Here is a 21353-nt window from a genome sequence, read left to right as displayed (position 1 = left end):
CACATATCGAGACTTGTTAAGTTAACTGTAGTCATATCGCAAAGGTAGGGTGCCGGAGCCATTGCTGTCACTTGACGACGCTTGCGTCTAAATTGGGAGTGAAGGCCTCCCCAGGAGAGATGGGTGAACCTGTCACAGAAGACTGAGGGAGCAGAAATGTTAAAAAAGAAAAAAAGTCACAGTCACACACACACACACACACATACACAAACAACACAGTATCTCCATATGCTTAAGATCTTAATCATCATCACCATCATCTGTTCTGTCCTTTTAGTGTGTGTGTGTGTGTGTGTGTGTGTGTGTGTGTGTGTGTGTGTGTGTGTGTTTCACATAAAAGGAGGACATCTGGAATACAATTATTCCAAGACACCCTCACACACTCAGGCACACATTTTCCCTTCACTCGAAATTTGCATGAATTCCATACATCTGGCCTTTAAGAGGCAATAACAATTATTCATTGAGCTGGTTGTTACAGCCCAAATGCAACCGGCCACTAGTCTAAACAGCTCATTAAAATAGCACAATACCTCACTTCAAGCACACAGGAAAATTGGCATGCAACTCTATCACTGCAATATCGTATGGTACTGAATGTCCATTCCGGATAATATAATGAATTCAGAGAAGCTTTGTGGAGAAAGTGAATGTGCTGTATATTTCTTTTTGATTCTCTGCCACTGTCTTCTTGTGCTGCCTTCTTTGTCTGCTCCCTCTGCCCATACTGTCTGAAATTTATGCTTTGCATTCTTCAGGTGAGCTTCATTCTGAATGGGGTAAATTTCGCAAGGATGTATGATCAATGGATGTTTAGCAAAAGATTTTGTATGTTAATTTCTCAAAGTAGACATCTGCCTTTTCTTATAATAATGACAGAATTATTTAAAATATTTGAATGAGGTAATAAGTATGGGCTACACATTTATCATATTTTACCTCAAATAAATATGTATTTAAATGATTCACAACGGAACAAAAAATAATTCATTAATTTTAAATAATTAGATTTTATATTAAAAATAACAAAAATGTATACTTTATGAAATTGTGAGTTTTATTTTCATTTTCCTGTCTAATTTACTTACCTGCATTATACATTTTAAAGTTAAAAATGCCCGGAATGATAGCAGGAAAATGTTTACCAAATACTACAAAATTCTAAGAAATAATACTAATAAGTGCATCCCTACTATCAGGCAGCCATCACCAAACATTCAAAAAGTCAACATTAACTTGTCAACTCGGTTTTGTGGGCAGTCACATCTACGCACATATTCACATCAAACCTGAGATGGACCAGACCAAGAAAAGTGTCCCTTAGGCCATCTTAGCCAGTCCTTCACAACTGAGCTTGAAAAGATGGGCGACAGTACAGTACGCTGCAGTTGGCCTTGATTGATGATTGAGTAACCCAAGATCATAGATATGTTCAGGGAGGACTTGCCGGTGCAGAGCTCTGCATACATCAGCCCTTCAGGACTATCACTACATTCATCATGTGGTGAGACCGACTGATGTGAGAATGAGGACTATGTAGACCACTTAAGAGAAGCTTTCTTCGTGGCAGTCAATAGTCAAAGTTGACTAAAAAAATTATTACAGCACAGGAAAGGTGTGACTTTGCTGTTATAAATCGCATTTTATCTGAGCTTAAAACAACTGAGGTGCAAAGCACGTGTTATATGCACATATTAAAAAAAAGATACACACAAGCAGAAACACACATACAAAAAGCACACATATTAACGTGGTGATATCCTTGACAGGCACAACTACAAAAGCATAACTCAGTGGTAAATAAATAAGTTCATGCTGTCTGTATGCATTCTCTTTTTAGGAACTCTTGTGCTCAAACAGACCCGTCCAAAGGATTACGTGGAGGCACAGAGGCCGCCTTTCAGCACCTACTTACAGAGTGAGAACAAGCGGCGCCTCCCTCCTAAAGCAGCTCAAGGGCGCGGCCTATCTACCAAATGATAGAATGCACAAGAAAAATTGTGCTATGATTCAACCAGCCGGCCAGCCTCCATCCAGTCAGTACCTTGGTTCATTTATATGAGAGTCAAACTGTTTGTACTGTCAAGGTTATGTTATTTAACAGGGGAACAGGGAAAGGATAGAGACAACTTCCAGGCAATTTAAAATTCTGACAAGAGCTCCACCAACTGTGGTTTACATAAGAAGTCAGCAGATCTGAAATGAGACCAATTAACTTCAATCCAGTAGAGGACAATACTTTGAGATATTCCCTTGAAATGTCTGCCATTCACAAATGTTGTCAAAACACAGTAATTAATTTTGCCCAGATCTTACAATTGTAAATCCAAATTAAAATTTTGGTCAAAATGTCACAATCTTATATGTGCACACAAGTCACACATGAATTAAAAGGACAATATCAGCACATTGTTTGTGCCTAGCTTTGCTCAGAACTGTGATGCGGAGTCTCTCGTCGAAAAGCAACTTGCACATGTGCACATACACATACACGCTTGAGCAGCACGAAGAGGACTCCTAAGGTTACCCCCCAGGACAAACGCTTTACCGTCCCACTGACTGGCAGATGGGGCAACCAGCTGACATCTGGGCCCAGCTCTGTTTCATGTTCCCTGGGTGTCTTAAACGGGCGGGCACCCTGTCTGATGGGCACGGGACAGGAGGAAGCTCCTTTGACAGGGAATGGGGGGAGTGCTCCTTAGGGCTACCATTGAGGAAAACAGGAGCAAGGACAGACGGAGATGGGTAATGTGCTTCACTGTGTTTGTACAGTATAATTGTGTGTTTTGTAGGGTGGGAGGCTTGGGGAATGTCTACAGAAGATGCACATTAATAAAGAGCTAATGACTGCATTAAACCCTATATGGCTTTATAACACATAATCAAATATTTCTCTCAAGGTTTTAGCCAGTATTTACTATTGCAGGGATCTAAAGCAGTTGTACTTTTTTAGATTTAGACCATCATTTAAATCTAAGTGCATGAGTCCTGCTTATTGGAAAACAAAGGTGCCACATAGCAGTTTGCAGAAATGAGGCTACAGGGTCTTTATCTGTGCAACTGGAAAGCATCTGTGTGACGCTATGAGTAGTGTCACACTGCATTCACTAAATGACTGCCAACAAAACAACAGCTACATGATCTTCAGCTAAAAGCTGCTGTTATTGGGTTGTTTCCTTACACAACTGTAGATGTAGTCTCTACTTTGGCAAGCTTTTTATATAATTTAATAAGAACTTATTAAAAACAATTTTAAAAAATTAAATGCTATAGATTGCTCCAAACTGGAAATTGCATGATATAGGAGTGATTTGTCTTTTGAAAACAACAGTTTAACAAACTAAGTGCCCAAGTATTACAAAAAATATGAAATACTTAATCCAGGAACATCTCATTAATAGTATTAACACTTAATTATTTTATCACAAGTTATGATTTATTACTCTTCAGTCCTCGCCTCAAATACTGTTAGGAGAACAAAGACAAAATATGAACATAAAGTGAGTGCCCATACTCTTTCCGAAAGGAGGTTACTCATTGATCAACACTGGCACACATAGGACTTAAATTAGGTTTTGAATAAAACAATTTATAAATAGATACATATACAAATAAAAGTAACCACCAACAGAAAAGTTAGAGTGTTTTTTTCTTTATTATTATCATTATTTTTTTTATTTTTTTTTTAGAAAATTCAGTATTTAGGTAGAAATTGCTACTATTAATTTAAATTTTCGACATATTGAGTTTTTTAATTTACTATTAAAGCAATTTGGGGGCTTATTCTGCCCCAATTGTTTTTCCAAGTTTACAGTGGCTTTTACGTAGCTGTATGGTTAAGTGAATGATGGCACACTATATATATTAAAATGGCATCAGCAGTCAACTGGGGAGGAAGCTACTATTAGCAATTTTGTCTTTATGTATCGGCTAAATAATGCCAAATCTGACAAAGTGTTCTCCCCCAACAGATTCAATCCTTGAAAACTAGAGTTCACTTATGTCATTAGATGATATAAAGTTAATATTCCTCATCGAAAAAAGGGCCAACTGAATAACATATATGTCACTGATGAATTTTAAATTAGTATCTTCATTTCCCTTTCTCAAAAATTTCTATTTGGGATAAATCTGTTTTTAATTTGAAAGACAAAATAGTAATTCATTAAATTTAGCAAATACAGTTGTGTTTATAGGATCAATTAGTCAAACCTAAATTATATTTAGAAAAAAAGAGGTGACACATGACGTGTGATTGAAATCTGCAGATTCTATTTTAACAAAATTTCCATTTTGCGTAAGAAAAACAAAAAGGTGTAAAGCAGTTATAGGACTACTTTCCCTTTAAACATTCCCTTCAAAAAATGCTGTTGAATCAGCATCAAAACATTGCTCATTTGTGTCTGCCAGCTTGACAAAAGACTCACTGTGAGTATACAATGCTAATGGTAGTTTGACTCAGTTGTCATTGCTAAAGTGCTTTGTAGTAGCCTGGCTTTTAGACTGTTTTAAATAACAAAGGTTGTCACTTTACTATACTGTCAACAAGAACATATAAGGGAGGTTACTGGTCAAATAAAAGCTATGGGATGTTTTTTATTTTTTTAAACTGATATGCAAGTGAAAATTCATTAAACATTTTGCTGTCTGCTCTAAATATTGTTACTATTTCTTGTTACTGTATAGAAACCTATCCATGATCAATGTCTCTCCACCTTTTTTTTAGGGTTTTAACTGACATTGATCCTTTTATCATCCTATTGTCATCAAGTTGTGTGTCACTCTCATCACCCAATTAATATTTTTAAAATTGTCCTCAGGTGACAAGGTGGCACAGTTCTCTTGCACTGCCATTCCTTTTTTTCGCCATTTAATTTTTTTGGGGGGGTTCTCCCTTTCCGTTTTTAATATTTTAGCACCTCTGATGTAGTGGCGCTTTAAAGTGCCCATGGAGGGGAGGGAGTCCTTGCTTTTGTCTCCCATTTCCTTTAGGGAGAAGGAAGTTTTTCTTTAACCCTATGCAGCTCTTCACAATTGTTGTCTTAGCTCTCTCCTCTCTCTCACTCTTTCTACTGCTTCCTTTTTCTCCAACTCCCCCTCCCTTCCTCAGCTTTCCCCGTGTCAGCCAGAGGTCAATGCTACTATTTTTAATGTCTGCATGCAAGAAGACAGGGGGTATCTTTCAGTTATTGTAAGCTAAAAATAGAAAGAAAATCAGATTTAAGGTTGGGACCAAAGTGTTTTTTAAGATATAGTGCCATACAACTATCTCAAAATTGGAGGGTATTGTGATATTGATTAAATTTGATCAATAAATGATTTGGATGAGGTTTAAACAAGAATGTAGACCAATTTACAGACAGTGCCTAAATTATTTAATTGAAGGTAACTACTAACTGACATAGTTGTTAAATTACAAAATTACAAATTTAGCTTTAAAGAGATGATGTCTATAGTCTAGTCGAGTGGTGAAAAACAAAAACATGCCACATTTACCATAGTTGACAAAGAAATATTTGTGTCACATGTTCAGTTAACTATGCTATTATTGTTTTCTGAGTATTTTAGAAAATAATATATTTAAATTAATGTTGCTGTCATACTAACGGGATACAACTGATGCAAAGCTGTGTTGATTAAATTTTTTGAAAGTTGGGTTGAAGGGTTAAAGTGCAGGAGTTGCATCGTGAACATTTGAATGTGTATTGATGCATTTAGTAATTGAGCAAATTTGAATAAGTCTTACAAAGTTTAGAATTTCTTTGACAATGCTGATTTTACTCAGCAATGTTATGTCATGTTTTACTAAGCAGGAAAGCTCCAATAAGCTCTTGTCAGATCATTACTTCCAAGAGTCTCATTATGTCGATAGCCTCGTTGAAGCTAATAACTGACTAAAGGTCTAATATTTAGATTTTTTTCATAATTTTATTAATACTAAGACTTTGTGTAGTTCTAATACAGAAACACAAGGAGGTACGTAGTTGCTGTGGACTCAACTGAAGGGTTGGTCTCCGGTCAAGAAATTTTGATCGACTTATTTCTGGTGTTAGGTTCATTTAAACTTGCGGAAAAGGGTCAGTCAGCGCAATCTTAGCCCCACTTAACTTAACTAATATCTGTATGTTTGCAATAAACCCCCATCAATATACAGGGAAACACAGACGTGCCCAGGCACACACAGGGAAACAGGCACACACACAAACACATACTCAAGTCTGTTGGTTCAGGTCTTCCATTGAGAGTCCGTATGCTAGCTGGCTATTGTGCACGTAGGGCCTTTTGTCTGTGAAGCCTGAAACTGGGGACTGCACCTTAGCTACCGCAGTTCAAGCGTAAGCAGTGTTTTCATGCCCTACGATATACACTGTTGCCAGTGGACCCCTAAATCCCTGGAACAGCTGAGTCCTAGGGTGTCAAAGATAATGGCGATTTATTGCAGTGCGAGGCTTTCTCATTGCCCCTCCCGCCCCCCCTTTCCAATCGTCCCTCCACCCCTCCTCCTCCCTCAAACAGATTAAAATTAAGCCGTAAACATGTGAGGATGGAATTAACACATTTAGCGAGTCTCCTCTTCCCACATCCCATTTTCGCTCCAGAGCGGCTGATCCCCGCTGCCGAACGCGGGTGCAATTTTAATGACTCGCAACGTTTTTGAAGTCCACATGAAAAAAGCGTCGCTCGCTGTTTGTGGCGGCGCTAGATATGGCTGGGCCGCGGCCGGCCATGATTGGGGGGGACACACACCGCCGACTCGGACTCCAGGCTCTTCGATAGGATCGGTGTCATTTTCCTCTCCACGATAAGACGCCTTGCTGACAAGGTCCGATTAGGAGAGAAAAAAATCATTATTGCTACGCCTTTCATCCACCAGGGGTTTACCGATAAACAGCTCACCCACGGCTAGGTTTTCTGAGAGCAAGATGTTATGCGTTGAAGCATATATATTTGGGAAATACGGTTTCAAGCTACATTTTGGGAGAGTTTTTAATAATTATTTTCTTTTAAAATACTTTTCCTTTAAAACCTTTCTGCTCAGTTGAAAACTCGTGCTGTGAAATATTTAAGTCCATGCTCTAGACTCCATTAATCAAACAATTATCAAATAGCCTCATATTCTTTTTGAACACAATACAACATGCCAATTGTATCAGCCTACAAAAAAGCTATTTATTATGCTATACCTCAAGGAAATCCACTGTAGCAAACTGTCCTTTTAAACAGAAACATGCAAAAGAGATTCCTTAAAATATTCAAACTGCATTGTAGAGCAGAGAGAGTAAACCTCAAAAAAGGAAGTGAGAAAAGATTCATTAATAAGAAAAGAATTTAGATTGCATGTATACTGTAAATCTATACGAATCATGCAGTGACGGGAAAAAAAATCCTTAATACGAAGTATCAAATCTTGTACATACAAGATAATGTATATACATTGAACATATAAATTTATGTTAAAATATTCTGAGAAATATAAACATTATTTTGATTTAAAAAAGAATCAAATTTAATTATGTAATACAGACAAATTTATACTTCAACTGAGATGTTTTAATTCTAGAATAAAAAAACATTAATATTTGTTTAAATGTTTTAATAACATAAAAATAAATAACAAATAAATACATTTTTGTGTAATAAAATTATAAAAAGTAAAAACGGAAATAAAAACTTTTATAATTTAATAATAGCCTCTGCGCTAAACATTTCATCTTTGCTTCATAAATGTAATTGATAATGTCATTTGTTAAGTGTTTGCTTATGGATTTAAGGAGCGGGGACCACTTTGGTGGCCCAGCACCAAAAGAATCACTGAGTCTGATCTTTAGATGGAAGGGGAGACATAAAGCGAGTGGGATTGAAAACACAGAAAAAGACGAATATGAAGAGGGAGAGATACAGAGTCGGGACAAACGTGTGCTGTGTTACTGGGCCACTCCAGCGCCGATGGACTCTCAGCAAGACTCAAAGCCACACTCTGCTTCAAAAGGGACCCATGAAGATTTTTTTTATGTTTACGAAAGCATATTTAGTTGTTTTACGTCACTCATCTATTTATGTATTTATTTCTTGCTGTCCCAGCACCCCTTTCTCCGCCACTAGAATCATGTTCGATGATGCCGACACATTCGCACCCCCCCCCCTTAATACCACTGCAGTTGTAAATCAAACTGCTCTAAAACAAATTGATGTACTCTTTAATATAGACCTCACATCATCACAGGGTTCTCGTGCGTCTGCCTTAGTGACAAATGTAGGGCTGCTTAGCTTAGCCCAGCAATGGCTGCCACTTTGTTGGTCGCTTCAATGATTTATCACAAAAAGAGAGCGATATTGTGAGAGTGGGAGAATAAAGTGGAGAGACAGAAAGAAAGAAAACTCCCCTGGTTCATGATTGAGTCACTGGCACCTTTGATTGACAAGGTCTAATCAGCTTATCTCCATCCTAATAAAGTTGATGGCCTGCGGTGCTGCTCTCTACCTGGCATGGTATGAACTTTGGGCAGGGCTGGGGCCCCTAGGGGCCAGTTCCCGACCCTCTCTGCTTATCTAAACCCGGCTGAAATCAATCCCTAATGAGCTGTTTTCATTTTGCAGGATTGATTACAGGCCCCTAAACACCAAGAACACTTGCCTAAGAAGTGTTCTCAGTCTCTTGCTGGCTACCTTTAAAATGCAGAGTAGCAATGCTTTGTCTGCCTCTTTCTTTGTTTCAGTGGTTCATTTTGCTGCCATTGCTAAGTTATTTGTGTCAACTGAACAGCTACAAAGGGGGATGAATTTTCAAAGTAAATTCACTCTACATTTGCCAGTTAATTCACTGAGTTGTACAATTTTTAAATAATGGCTCTGACTCAACTGGTGATCATTTTTGTAAAAAATAACCATCTTTACATTTTGTGTTGAAATTAATTAAATTTTTTTTATTACATTAGAAATTAAACCTAATCAGGACGCTGCAAACAAGTCTGTACTACTGTTGTTTTGAGCCGATATAAAAGTCATGGGACTACAATGGGCCTAACTTTCAAGTTTACAATTATGTTTACAATTACTATTATTGTACTAACAAAACAGCACATTTACATAAGTTAAGCTAAAAACACCACAAAGCTAATTCAAATAAAAACAGCTTCATCATCATGTCATTAAACAACAGTGAATTTTAATTACCTAAATTAAAAAATCAGGCTGGAGATGGAACATTTTTTAGCCATGGCTTGAGTGAACTGTCGATCAGTATGTCAACTTTCTCCCCTTCAATAAATAATAATTAAAAAAGGTGGAATAGCTAATCATTGCAACTTTGATGTCTTATCTGACATGCCATCTATTTCTGAACAAGCAATAATAAATCATTTAAAATCTCAACTGTGGTGAGAAAGACTATATTCTGGCATGTCTTTGATTTACCATCAGTCAAGCCTCCACATTTGGGTATTTCAAATACCCCTGACTCAAATGTGTTTAAATTGGCTAACTGCATGCCCTCCCTCTTTATTTAGGGCCCTCTTTAACTGGGCTAGCCCTCATGTCTGCTTGTTGCTATGCCTGGGCTTTTAAGTCAGTGCTCTTCACTAATGAAGTTTTATACTTTATTTATAAGACAAACAGAGGACCCTGGTTCTTGAGGGTGCGTGTGGTAAATAGCGCTGCATGTCCAAAGAGGCTCCTCTGTATCTCTCTGAGGGCTCTCACTGCTTTTGGCAAGCCTTTGTTTTCACTAAATACACTGGAGATACTGAGAATGGTAGAGAAAAATGCTAAAATCTGATAAAATGGTACTGTGTGAAGATTCATCTTTTCTCAGAACTAGGAGTTCTCTTTTTTCCTGTAAATCTGACCTAGAAGCATACTGGCTTTTTTGTTCCTGGTCATTAAGAGATATTTTGTCGACACTGAAGAGAAAAGGGGGCAAAGCTGAGTTTCTACGCCATTTCTTTGTTCACGATCTACCTCTTTGAAATAAAATGTCTTTTAGTTACACTTCCCCCATTGGTCAATTATAGTTCTTAGGGGCTACTGTGTCATTGTAGATGGAGAATGCATCTTTGAATTACTGCAATATAATGACACTAAGCAGCTTTTCGTAAAAACCACAGCTTAGATGTTTGAGAAGAGTTAAGGTTTGTGGCAAGAAAAGTATTTACAGTATTACTAGAGAGTGTTTGATTGGAGAAACCCTAAACGCTATAATTATTCTTGTTTAACGTCTATGGATGCCACACCTCTGTTTGAAAACTCAAAGCTTATTTCTCAACAACTGCCAATGTCATTTTCATAATGTGCATGAATAAAGCATGGTGCACTTCTTGTATTTTTATTAAATTATTTTGTATTTGAAGGAGAAGGAACAACAATAAATGGGGCTTTTGTTGGGCTATAAAAGTAAACAATTTAATGTTTGTTAAAACAAATCCCAGCTTTTAGTGTTTTACTCAAATCCTCAAAGAACGATAGCAGGCCTATGATCTAAATAGTGCCATATTTCACAAAGATGTCTGAAGTGCTGTGATGAAACATAGTGGGACCACAAGCGAAACCGAACTGATTTTGGGATCAGATGGTAATCCCTGAAAAACCTTGTAAACCCAGGTGGTTATTATAGTTACCTACCTACCTGAACTGTACCCAGTGTGTTAGTTAAATTTGCGAGCTTGGTGTATATATAGTAATTAGTCTGTTGGGGGAATGAATATTCCTGGTGTATCTGTGTTTTTGTGCAAATGTATTCCCTGTTTGACCCAGAGACACTGCCATTTCAGGTTGTGCATCTGAGCGGAGGGTTGGTATCGACACCAGAGTAAAGGAAGGGGTCACGGATTAAAGACATGGGGCGAGGCTTCCCCACCAAACCACAAACATACCCCACAGCTGGTGTGGACCAAGCCAAGTGCATGAGACCAAGGCGGAATAGATGGGCATTGTTCACAGCTAACCACATGGATGAGACGAACAGCATTGACATAGGGTCAAGGGGTATGTGGCAGACTACAGCAGCAGCAGTAACTGCCAGGCCCAAGAACACTATTAGGCAGTGGACCAGTTCTATGACACCAACCGAGATGTGACTCTAAAATGAAAACTAGCCACTCTAATGAAAGGTACAACTAGGTAGAATTTAACGTCTGTCAGCTGTCGCAGTATTTGACATAGTCTCCCAAACCTACAGCAGCAGGATCGTCTAAGACATGTGAATCAACATTTTTAAGCAGAGAATGCAGATTGAATTTGTGAATGCAAGTTACTGAGAACATCAAAAGCTAGTGGTCTGCTTCCTTGACTTGAATTATTAAATCTGTCGATGTCTTACACGCCAGCTACCCTGCGATTATAGTGTAAATTGACAAAGTTTCTCAAAACTACAACGGAAGCCACAGAAAGAATGAGCTTTGATACATCTCTGAGGAATACACTGAGCCTCAATAACGTGGCGACTGTCAGGAAGGAAGACAGGAAGAAAAAAATATGCCAACTGTTTAAATCTATTTAAGATCCCAATGAGTTTTTATTCCAATTTTAAGATTAAAAACATCCTTGATAATGAGGGAAAAAAAGGTGGTGTGTTTTTGGGTGATTAATTTAGAAAGTGATACTATGTTTTTTATTTCTTCCACCTGCACTCCTAAATTAAGAACTTCAGGAGGAACGCTGACGTTGTTTATTTTCATAGACCCCCTGTCTGTTTGTGCAAAAAAAGCCCCTCCACAGACCTAGCACACATGCACAACACACACACACAGACATAGCAGTGCATGAATTTTCTTCGGGAGCAGAGCAAGGAGAAGCGGCGCCCAATCTGTCGCATGTACATCTCTCTTTCTCCCTCCCGAGCTTGTCTTTGATGTGCTCCCGAAAATGTCATCAGGCGTCAAGGAAAGAGGTTTTCTTCGTCCCCCACTCCCAACCCCAAACACACATATCCACCCACCTCGCATATGAGCAAGACAATTTGCTGTCGCTCAATCATGCTCACCACTATCTTGAACCCCTGTCCAACACCACCCCACTCCTTCCCAACCCAATCCATAACAGAAAACCTACCAGTTTCTACTGCTATCTGGTAGCCAGCTTCCAGTCTCCGAGATGACCTTTCCAGCTTCTCTGTGTTGTCCAAAAGATGCGCTCTCTGCAACACATAGAAAAAATTTTGAAAAAACAAACACAAGAAATTGATTGGGAGGGCTGGGACCTATTTCAAGAAAGAGCAACAACACTGTCACCTAAACACACAGACCACATCCAAAGTGACAACATAATACAGCCAGGTTGGACATAACTTTCATAATTTGTTATATAACAAAATCAAGCATATGCATGTTGAAACTAACCACATAGAGGGTGTTGCTGCCACATCTTAGACATGAAAACATGAACTATACAGTACAACCTGAAAGTTAAATTGGTATAACAAATCAAAATTTTATTTGAAGCTTTCCACTTCTCTTTTCTTTCTTTTTCTCTTTTTTCTATATACTTCTAACCCATGAGCAGATTTTCTCGAGGACAGCTGCCATTCAAAGTGCTACGACTTCAGGATTATGTACCTTGTCCAGGAACATCTGGCCAGGAATTGGGGATCAAACCATTCAATGCAGTTTAATGATAATTATTATCATAATCATAATCAAATCCTTTACCAACTTATTTTTTTTTTCTGTTGTTTATTCATATCAACAGGCTAAAACAGTAAATCCTGGTATACAAGTTGCATCATCCTCCCGTGGTTTACTCAAAGCGATCAACAGTTGACAAGACTGTCCATTAAAAGCATGGAGTTCAGAGAGCATATGTCAAGAAGAGTTGTGTTTCATAAATTTTTCAGTTAGCAATTTGCTCATTTTTTGTGTTGACTGATGGCCTTGAATTAAATCTTGAGACTCAAAAGTAGAAATGTATCACTATGGTTCACATGTCCTATTAGTGCACTATGGTGTGGCAAAAAACACAGTACATGCTACAGTATCAGATATCATTATCTTAAGATTATCTTTGGCATTTTATCCTTAATTTGATAGACGGGGAAGAAGCAGCAGACAGATGAGAGAATATCCACAGCTGGGTTCAAACTGGGGACCTTTGCATGTGCTTTACCCATTAGTTTACCAAAGCACTGCAGTTGTTTTAGCTTTTATAACATGCTGAGTCAGCCAGTTAAATCTGAATGCCAAATACATGACCAAATAAAAATGCTACATTACAGTTAATCAAAAAATGACATGATGGTCTAATATATACTTTGATTTTCTTCAAAAGGACGGTAGAGTCACTCATGACCTGTAATTGCTCACAGCAGCAACAGAATTATGTTTAGTTTTTTTATTTTGACTTCAGCCATGATTTCTAAGAATAATAAATAATAAACTAAGCTTCATATAATAATTCTAATAGTAAATAACCAGTGAGTATGCTTTACTGTATGTACCACAAACATCTAAGATGACCCAACTTGCACACCTTCTAAATCTCAGCAACACGTGGGAAGGTACGAGTTAAACAAGACGACTGGCTGACAATCGTAAGGTCAGGACATGGGATCAAATAGGAAAGGAAAAGAAGATAAAGAAGGAAAAGAAAAAAAAACATGTAGAAGGTAGAGGAGCGGCTAGCGATTAAGATGACTAAAAATAAACCCACCTTGCCCTTCTTGTTTTTTTCTATGTTTAATCATTGAGTGTATTGACATGTTTATGCCACGCAAATCTTTCTTACTTAATTGTCTTAATTGCTGTTTGCTATACACAAAACTGGCTCTATAGTGGACATGTATGTCTGGAATATATAAGTAAAACAGCAACCCATACGCAAACATTAGCCCCTTTCACACATGCACTGGGATTATGACATTCTCGTGATTTTGTCCAGAGAAATCAAAAGTCTGAGTGAGACACTTCCGACATTATCTAGACTTTGTACTAAGAGGCTACAAGGATAAAGTCCATATTATGTATGAGAGCTTTTGCGTGCAACACGCTGCTCTGTCCCGAATTGTAGGATGATTTAAAGCGAGTGAATAGTAATTTTAAATTGGGTGGCCAAAACATTAGAACCACCTACTCTTATAATGCCGTTTAGTACAACTCCACTCATATTAACCTCAATTATACCACATAGTAGAATTCTCAACTTTCTGACAGTTTCAACCTAAAAACTGAGAAATCCTAACCTTGTAAAAGTAGAACTCAAGGCATAGCCACTGTATTGGATTACATTTGTGGTCATAATGTTATGCCTGATTGGTGTATATACACTAGAAGCAGAAAAAGCTAAATCAAATAATTAAAATTTTGGTCTATTTGGTGAGTGCAATGTTGCAACCACGTATCTAACATGTAAAAAGTTAAAACAACTTATACAAACCAATACTGTCTGCTCTAGTGACATACGTTATGCCTTCAGAGGGGAGGATCATAAACAGCATAAGCATAAGTGTTAAATATTTACTGTTGTTGGTTTTGATGGCCTTTCTTATATGCTATGTTAAGAAGCTGATCAGATGTAACACATTTGACAGTCAAAAACAACGCAATGAATGACAACCGCCTCTCTGAAAAGGGTTTATGCCCATCATATGAGCGAAGGGGACAAGGGAAGAAGTGAAATCTCCAGATTTGGTTGAGCTGTCAAAATGTGTACCAGCTAATCACTCAGAGGAAATGAAAAACATGAATAGAAAAAAAAAAAGTCAACGACACACTTTTCAAAGTTTGACAATAAGAGGGATGGGAAAAGAGCAGGGAGGAGAAAACTCCCTCTGAACTCCTTCGTTTCCCTCGCTTCCCTTTTCTTCACGCTGCTGACAGATGTCATTTAAAATTGCAGAGATACTTTTTAATAGTTAAAGGAAGGGCAAAGGGAGGATGGATGATATGGGTGGGTGTATGGGTGGTAAAATGGGTTGCTAGTAGGAGAAAAGCAATGAGAGGAGATGGTGAGTGTTATGCAAGGTATGGTGTGTTTTTGGGAAAGGTTTTGGTAGGGGATGGAAGTGGTAGTGGCAATGGCATAGTCGGCAATGAGAGAAAATGGAAACCTATGGCACGTGGGAGAAATGGATACCAAGCTTGGACTATAATGAGCCCCTATGGATCAGCTGAGATGGAGGGAATGTATTGACATGCAACGCTTAAGCTAATACACCTAGACCATGGCTGCAATGCCTCAGTGTGCCTGGAGCATGAGGCAGTCAGGGATACTGACAGTAGCGCACTCCCCGGGTTCTTCAAAGAGCTCAAGTGATTAGTATGTTATCATTACCATTCGAAACGTGATTTTCCTATTCCCTCTTGGCAAAGGTGACACGTCTCGGGGAGACGGCCGGCAGACTCACTGCGATGGAAAGCCACTTCAAAGCTTTCTCCTCCTGAATTTCTCTCTCTCATTCTGTCTTCTTTTTAGGGCCGGGGGGAGGGATGTGTGACTGTGGGTGGGTGACTGTGTCTGTGTGTGTGTGTGTGTGTGTGTGTGTGTGTGTGTGCGTGCGTGCGTGTGTGTTTCAAGGGGGGTGATAGTGGCAGTCGTGGTATATATGCGTGTGATCATTAGAATAATGTGCCCCGAGTTTGACGGTGAGGGAACCTGAAGCAAAGGGTGAGAGTTCAGCCACTAAGAATCCAATAATGGCACACTGTGATGGCCCTAATAATGAAACAATCCAGCTATGAACACAGGATGATACAATGGAAAATATTAAAAAGGAACATGTATAGCTAAAATGAAACATCCTGCACAGATCCTACACAGTCAAGGATGATATAGACATTATGTCTACAAGTGTAATCTAAAGTGGGGAGACTCATACTCTCCAGTAAAGCAATTTTGTTCCAATGTATAAATGTCACACAACAATCTCACAAAAATGTGAATGTATCTGTGTTCAGCTAGCTAAGATTTTAGTCTGCACTTCCAAGCAAAATCCAAGACATTCTTGTCAGCATTTATGTTACAGGCAAATGTAAAGTGGCTGCTAGCCCCAACTGTGCTACAGTGTCCCATATCAAGGCCTGACCTCTGTGGTTTTGATATAACCATTGTGAAACTCTCAAAATAAGATTAAAAATATACATTCACTAACACCAATTTAAGCCCAAATACTGGCTTGCAATTCAGATCTATCATTTGTGCAAAACTAAGCATATCATCAAAACCATTTTTGATTATCTCATGGAGCTTTGTAGCAAAGGATTTAAATACAACATATGATAAATATTGTGCATCTGTGAGTGCACTGGTGCATCCCCCTCCACCACCATTTCTACCTATGCATGTATGCCTTTTCATCTGACACCTACATTTTGAACAAAGATCTTCTTAGGAACCACGAAAATTGTGTTTTTTTGTTGTGCTTTTTTGCGTCAAGAAACACTCTTCAGTTGTAAGTTATTAACAGGGAGCCCCAGAACAATGCAGCTGTAGCTCAAAAGAAATCTCTCCCCTCTTCTTTCGCTCTCCTGCCTTTTTTCAATATCAAACACATGCAGTTACTATCACCATTTTCCAAAGTTCAGATGATTTCCTTATTATTTCAATAAGGGTGGGAGAGAGTCAAAGTGAATAATGATGACAGCTGTGATTCAGACTGACTGTGTGATCTTCTGTGCCGTTTGTTTGGGACTTGTAAGACGAGGAATTACAAGTGTCAAACAGCTGTGAATATGGGTGCTAAATATTTAAACATGTTTTTCAGCTGAAGAAAAAAAGTATAGTTTTTTTAAAAGCAAGGCTTAAGTGTGTATAAGCTGTGCCAGCCTTTGATTCAAATGCAAGAAGAGCAGAAGGGTAAAAGACTGCATTGGCGAAGAGGGTGCAAAATCAAGACCGATTACACAAGTAGGACAAATGCAAAAGTGGTGGGCAGGTGAGGTAAAGGGTCTTCTGACCTTCAGACTACGATGAAATGCACAGAAAAGATGGGAAGAAAAAGAAGAAACAAAAGTAAAAGAAAACAGCACAATAACAAAGCATCTGGCTTATTTAGAGCTCTAAATAATGGATACAGGATGTGTAAATGGAGACATTTTGATAGGAAACAAATAACTCTGTTGGACACAGTCACACTCCAGGTCACACTTAATAACACTGTAAAAACACCTCCAAACACCTTACAAAGACAGTAAGTAATCTAACCTTGGGATAAAATCTGCCTCAATTAGAGATGAAAAGATTTCCAATATATGATCTAGTGTGCAACAACTATAATTGTAAAAGATGTTGTTGACATTTTTTTTTTTTTTAGCAACTCAGCATTATTAGTAATTCACATTGAAGCGTGCTGGGTACTGGAGCAAATATTACAATTACTGCTGGGAAGTATTAGAAAAAAGATTTATGTTTAAAAGCACAAAAGGCTACACATACATTTACAGTTTTTTTATGCCGCTATCTCACTTCCTTATATTTTACCCATTTTGTCGTTTAAAATATTTTTGATGGTGTTCGTTTGCATGAACAAGCTTTTAACATCACTTAGATGTTTAGAGTAGAAGATAGCTCTATAAACCTGCTTTAAATGAAATGCAATCATTGAACTAGTTGTCCAGGCAGCCCAATCACAGGTCTATAACGATTAATATTTTTAACTGTACTAAACATCAAACTCAAGTGGTATATAAATGTAAGTGGAGCAGGTGAATAAGAATATTTACTGTATATTAGTTATAGATGCTACAATCACATAGACATTTAAGAAACCACCATTTTACTCATTGTTTACCTTAAATTGAAGAAAACAATGCCTGTTGCTAATGGAACTGGACACAGTAAAGTTGTAATAAAAGTTATATTTATGTTCATTTAATGATTTTAGCCAGCAGGTCTCCCATTCGCTAATTAATACAATAGCCTTTTAGTTTGTTATTTTAATCAGCTAGGTGGGCGGCAGTGGCGAAGTGGGTAGAGCGGACGCCTACTGACCATAGGGTTGGAGGTTTGCGTCCTGCTCTTCCCAACCATGTAATGCAAAAATGTAATTGTAACCAGCTAGGTAGCTAGTTAACTTTCCACTAGCTATATACTGTAACTAATGCTAAACGAAACCTTAATGAAGGTATCTGTTCATACTTTGACACAATTTAACGGTTATAAATACTGATCATTTCGAGTTCACTTGAGCTGCCAATGTCATTCCAATGTATACTGTGATACATTACACAGTGCAAACATTGAAATGTCATGAATTGAGTGCAGTAATCATAGATATGTAACAACTATCTGACAGTCTTACGTGTTCTGGGTTATACATGGTGGTATCACTAATGATAATATTAATCTAATTCATTACAAAAGACAGAAAGCACCTCATTTTAACCCATTTAAAAGAAAAAAGAAAGAAGTAAATGTTAGCCAATAAATGAAACTACTCCAAGTTTTGTTTCATTCCTAATATTTCTCTTCAGAAGGGGGTATCAGAAATAGTATCTTATCTTAACGTTCTAAAATTTTAGGCATGGGAAAATAGAGCAACTGGCTTTCATTTAATTTATTATTTTGGATTGGTCTTTAAGCTGTTCAATCAGACATCCAAAAAAAAAAAGTCTCCAAATGAGCTGATTTAAATTTTCTTCAGGAGAGAGGAAGGCAAATGGAAATTACAGTGGGAAAGCAGAAGATATAAATTGTTAGAGCCAAGAAGCACTTACCTCTTCACGTAACTTTATCAACTGCATCATGAGAGCAAAAGGGAGAAGAGAAAGATGGAGAGAGTGAAAGAGAGATAAAAGAGCAGTAACATGGCAGAAAGAAGATCAGACATGTGGCTGGCTACAGAATTAACCTTTACGATTTATCTGTTTGCATGTTTAGCATTTGGAAATCACGAGACAAACACATTAAACGAAGCTAAACACGACGCTCAGGCTGACTTTTTTGAACAAACAAAGATCAAGTCCTGGTGCTGTCACATTAAACAAGGAGCGGGAATGGATTGCTTGACTTGCAATATCAACTAACATTATCGAGGAAGTCACATCACAGAAGATGATATAGCAAGAGAAATAGAAAAAAATGAATAAAATATACTCTGCACTGTTGCAGTATGTTTAAAATGTTGGGGGAAAATATTTTGCATTTGTCATTTTGCTGAAGTCTCTAGAAAGGGATAAAAAAAAATGTGCCCTTTGGAACTGGGTTGGAAGAATGCTGAGCCACACTATTTGTAACACTGTTCAATGCTGATATGTTATCAATTTTTCACATACTGTAGCTTATGCATCTCAGTAAAAGGTGTACGCTGTTCAGAATAAGTGTAGAAAGTCATGTGAGGCTAGCATTGTATATACGCACAATGCAAACTATTATTGAGACAGCCACAGACCATAAAAAATGTTAGCATAGCTGTACATTTTTGATGAAAGAATAGCAAATTAAAACTAAACCAAATAAGAAATTCCTGGAAGATTTTTCATCTCTAATAGTGAAACAAAGATTTCAGGAAGGGTAATAATCCCATTTGCCAATAATTGTGCTCTTTGGTCTGATCTTGAGTGAGGGGTGAAGAGATGGGAGGAGAAGACTGGGGCTTATGGTTGGAATGCAACATGTTTGGCTGGAAAAGAGGAAGGAAAAAAAAATCATTCCAAAGTTTTTTTTATCCTCAAAAGGTTAGCAGATCTAAAAGAAGTCTTAGGGTCACTATAACTTTTGCTTTTATTTAGAATTATTTAGAATTTTGTGTGGAATAATTCTGTATCATATAATTTGAGCTTAAAACAGTTAAGACAGAAAATTACATCTTTCTGTTAAAATAATTCAGCTTTTATGACCAGAATAAATCAAAAGTGATCACTTGACACACACCTACTATACACTGGAAGAATGTGCACTGCATACATTTGTGTCTTGTATTTACACTGCATTTCTAGTACACACACTCAAAGAAATGGGCCATTTAAAAATGCATCCAGGATGTATTTACACAATGTAAAAGTGTGTCACACTTTACAGTCTGGCATTTGTCACAGCATTTCTTCTTGTAATTTTAGAACCAGCTCAAAAATAGTAATTTGTATTTTTTCCACCAGTTACAAAACATGTCTATGACAGCTCACTATAGTATTGCAAACAAAAAATACTGTCAATAAATGTAATGCAGGAGATAAACAGGTATAATTGCGTGTTTTTTCTGACGTGGTCTTACCCCTTAAAATGTTTGCAGTAACAAGATGCACTTTAGAGTGGCAACTGTTCTAACTTAAGCAACAACTCCCCACTAAGAATGCATTATTGAAGAGGCCAAAGTTTAAAACTACACAGGGGATGTGGTTGTTTGGTTCTTGAACAAACCCAGCAGATCCTGCAATCCCTCACCCCAGCACTGCCATCAGTCAATGGGTACCAAACAAAACTTGTTCTAGCTCATTTGTGCTGCCTGACTGATTGCAAGTCCACATAGAGGATTTGCTCGAACTATACGAGGGCCATGTTGAGCTGCGTTTCTTTTTTTCTTCCTGTTTAGCTTTATTTTTCCTTTGGCATCTATTCTTTAGTACAGTCAACGATGTTCACGTTGCACAAGAGATACAGAGCAGTAAATACAGAATGTTGTAAATGTTATAATTACTCCTGCATGAGCGCCTTTCCTTGTGTTTTTGTGATGCCAGCCAGTATTCAAAATTGCACTGCTGCAATTTTTCTGTTATGATAATCAGCAATTTTTTTCAAACAAAAGATTTTTTTTATCCAATACGGAATTCGATACAAGTGGTAATCTGCTTCCTTTGTAGCCTGTAAAATCTGGTCCATGCCGGCTCAAACCAGCACAATCTCTTGTGGCCAAGCCTTCTGCTGTGACTGAAATCGAAACTATTCCATATAGCGTTCGTGTGTGGAAAATGTGTGTGCATTTTCAGCTTTGTGTGTGTCATTTGTGTACTTGCATTTGTGTGTATGTGTGTGTGTTGCATGCAGAGAAAACACAAAGAAAAAAATGTGCAATGGTAGCCTACCACATTATTAAAAAAAAAAATCGAGTGATAGTGCCAATTCAGTCTCTGTCCGCATACAGATAACGAATAAATGCCGAACTCTATTAAATCGTCCTTTAGCCATTATCGCAGGGCCAACACGCCATTTTCAGAACTTATGACGGTTCCCCATTTACTTAGCTATAAATCCTTGCCATGTAACCAACAGATTTGTGACTGGTAATGATCTGCTCAGCCAGGGCCATATGAAATGATCCTGACCTCTTTCAGATCGTCAGGAATTAAATTGACCGACTTGCCCCGGCCCCCACCATCTTTTCCCCTCTCCTATCACTGCCGTCTCGTTAGATAAAAAACCCTGAAGTTCCGAGTACTCCACTCACAGCAAGACCAAGACAAGTATTATCTCCACAAGTTTTAAAATGAAAATGA

At 37.9% G+C, this 21353-nt stretch overlaps 1 protein-coding gene across 5 annotated transcripts in view; it reads right to left on the bottom strand.

Moving 5' to 3' along the window:
• vti1a (vesicle transport through interaction with t-SNAREs 1A) overlaps positions 1 to 21353 on the bottom strand; it is a 111177-nt gene that overhangs the window by 62653 nt on the left and 27171 nt on the right. For 3 of the 5 annotated variants that reach the window (XM_067487329.1, XM_067487326.1, XM_067487328.1), the window contains one exon: positions 12046 to 12130. In XM_067487329.1, the coding sequence (XP_067343430.1) occupies positions 12046 to 12130 (85 nt within the window). Of the gene's footprint in view, positions 1 to 12045; positions 12131 to 18638; positions 18660 to 21353 lie in introns of all 5 variants that reach the window. The other 2 variants (XM_067487327.1, XM_067487325.1) reach the window with 1 other exon arrangement.

The sequence above is a fragment of the Channa argus genome, chromosome 20 (assembly GCF_033026475.1).
Source record: "Channa argus isolate prfri chromosome 20, Channa argus male v1.0, whole genome shotgun sequence".
NCBI classification, from domain to species: Eukaryota; Metazoa; Chordata; class Actinopteri; order Anabantiformes; family Channidae; genus Channa; species Channa argus.
The sequence above is the reverse complement of the archived record's forward strand: the minus strand, read 5'-3'. Positions and strand labels throughout refer to the sequence as shown.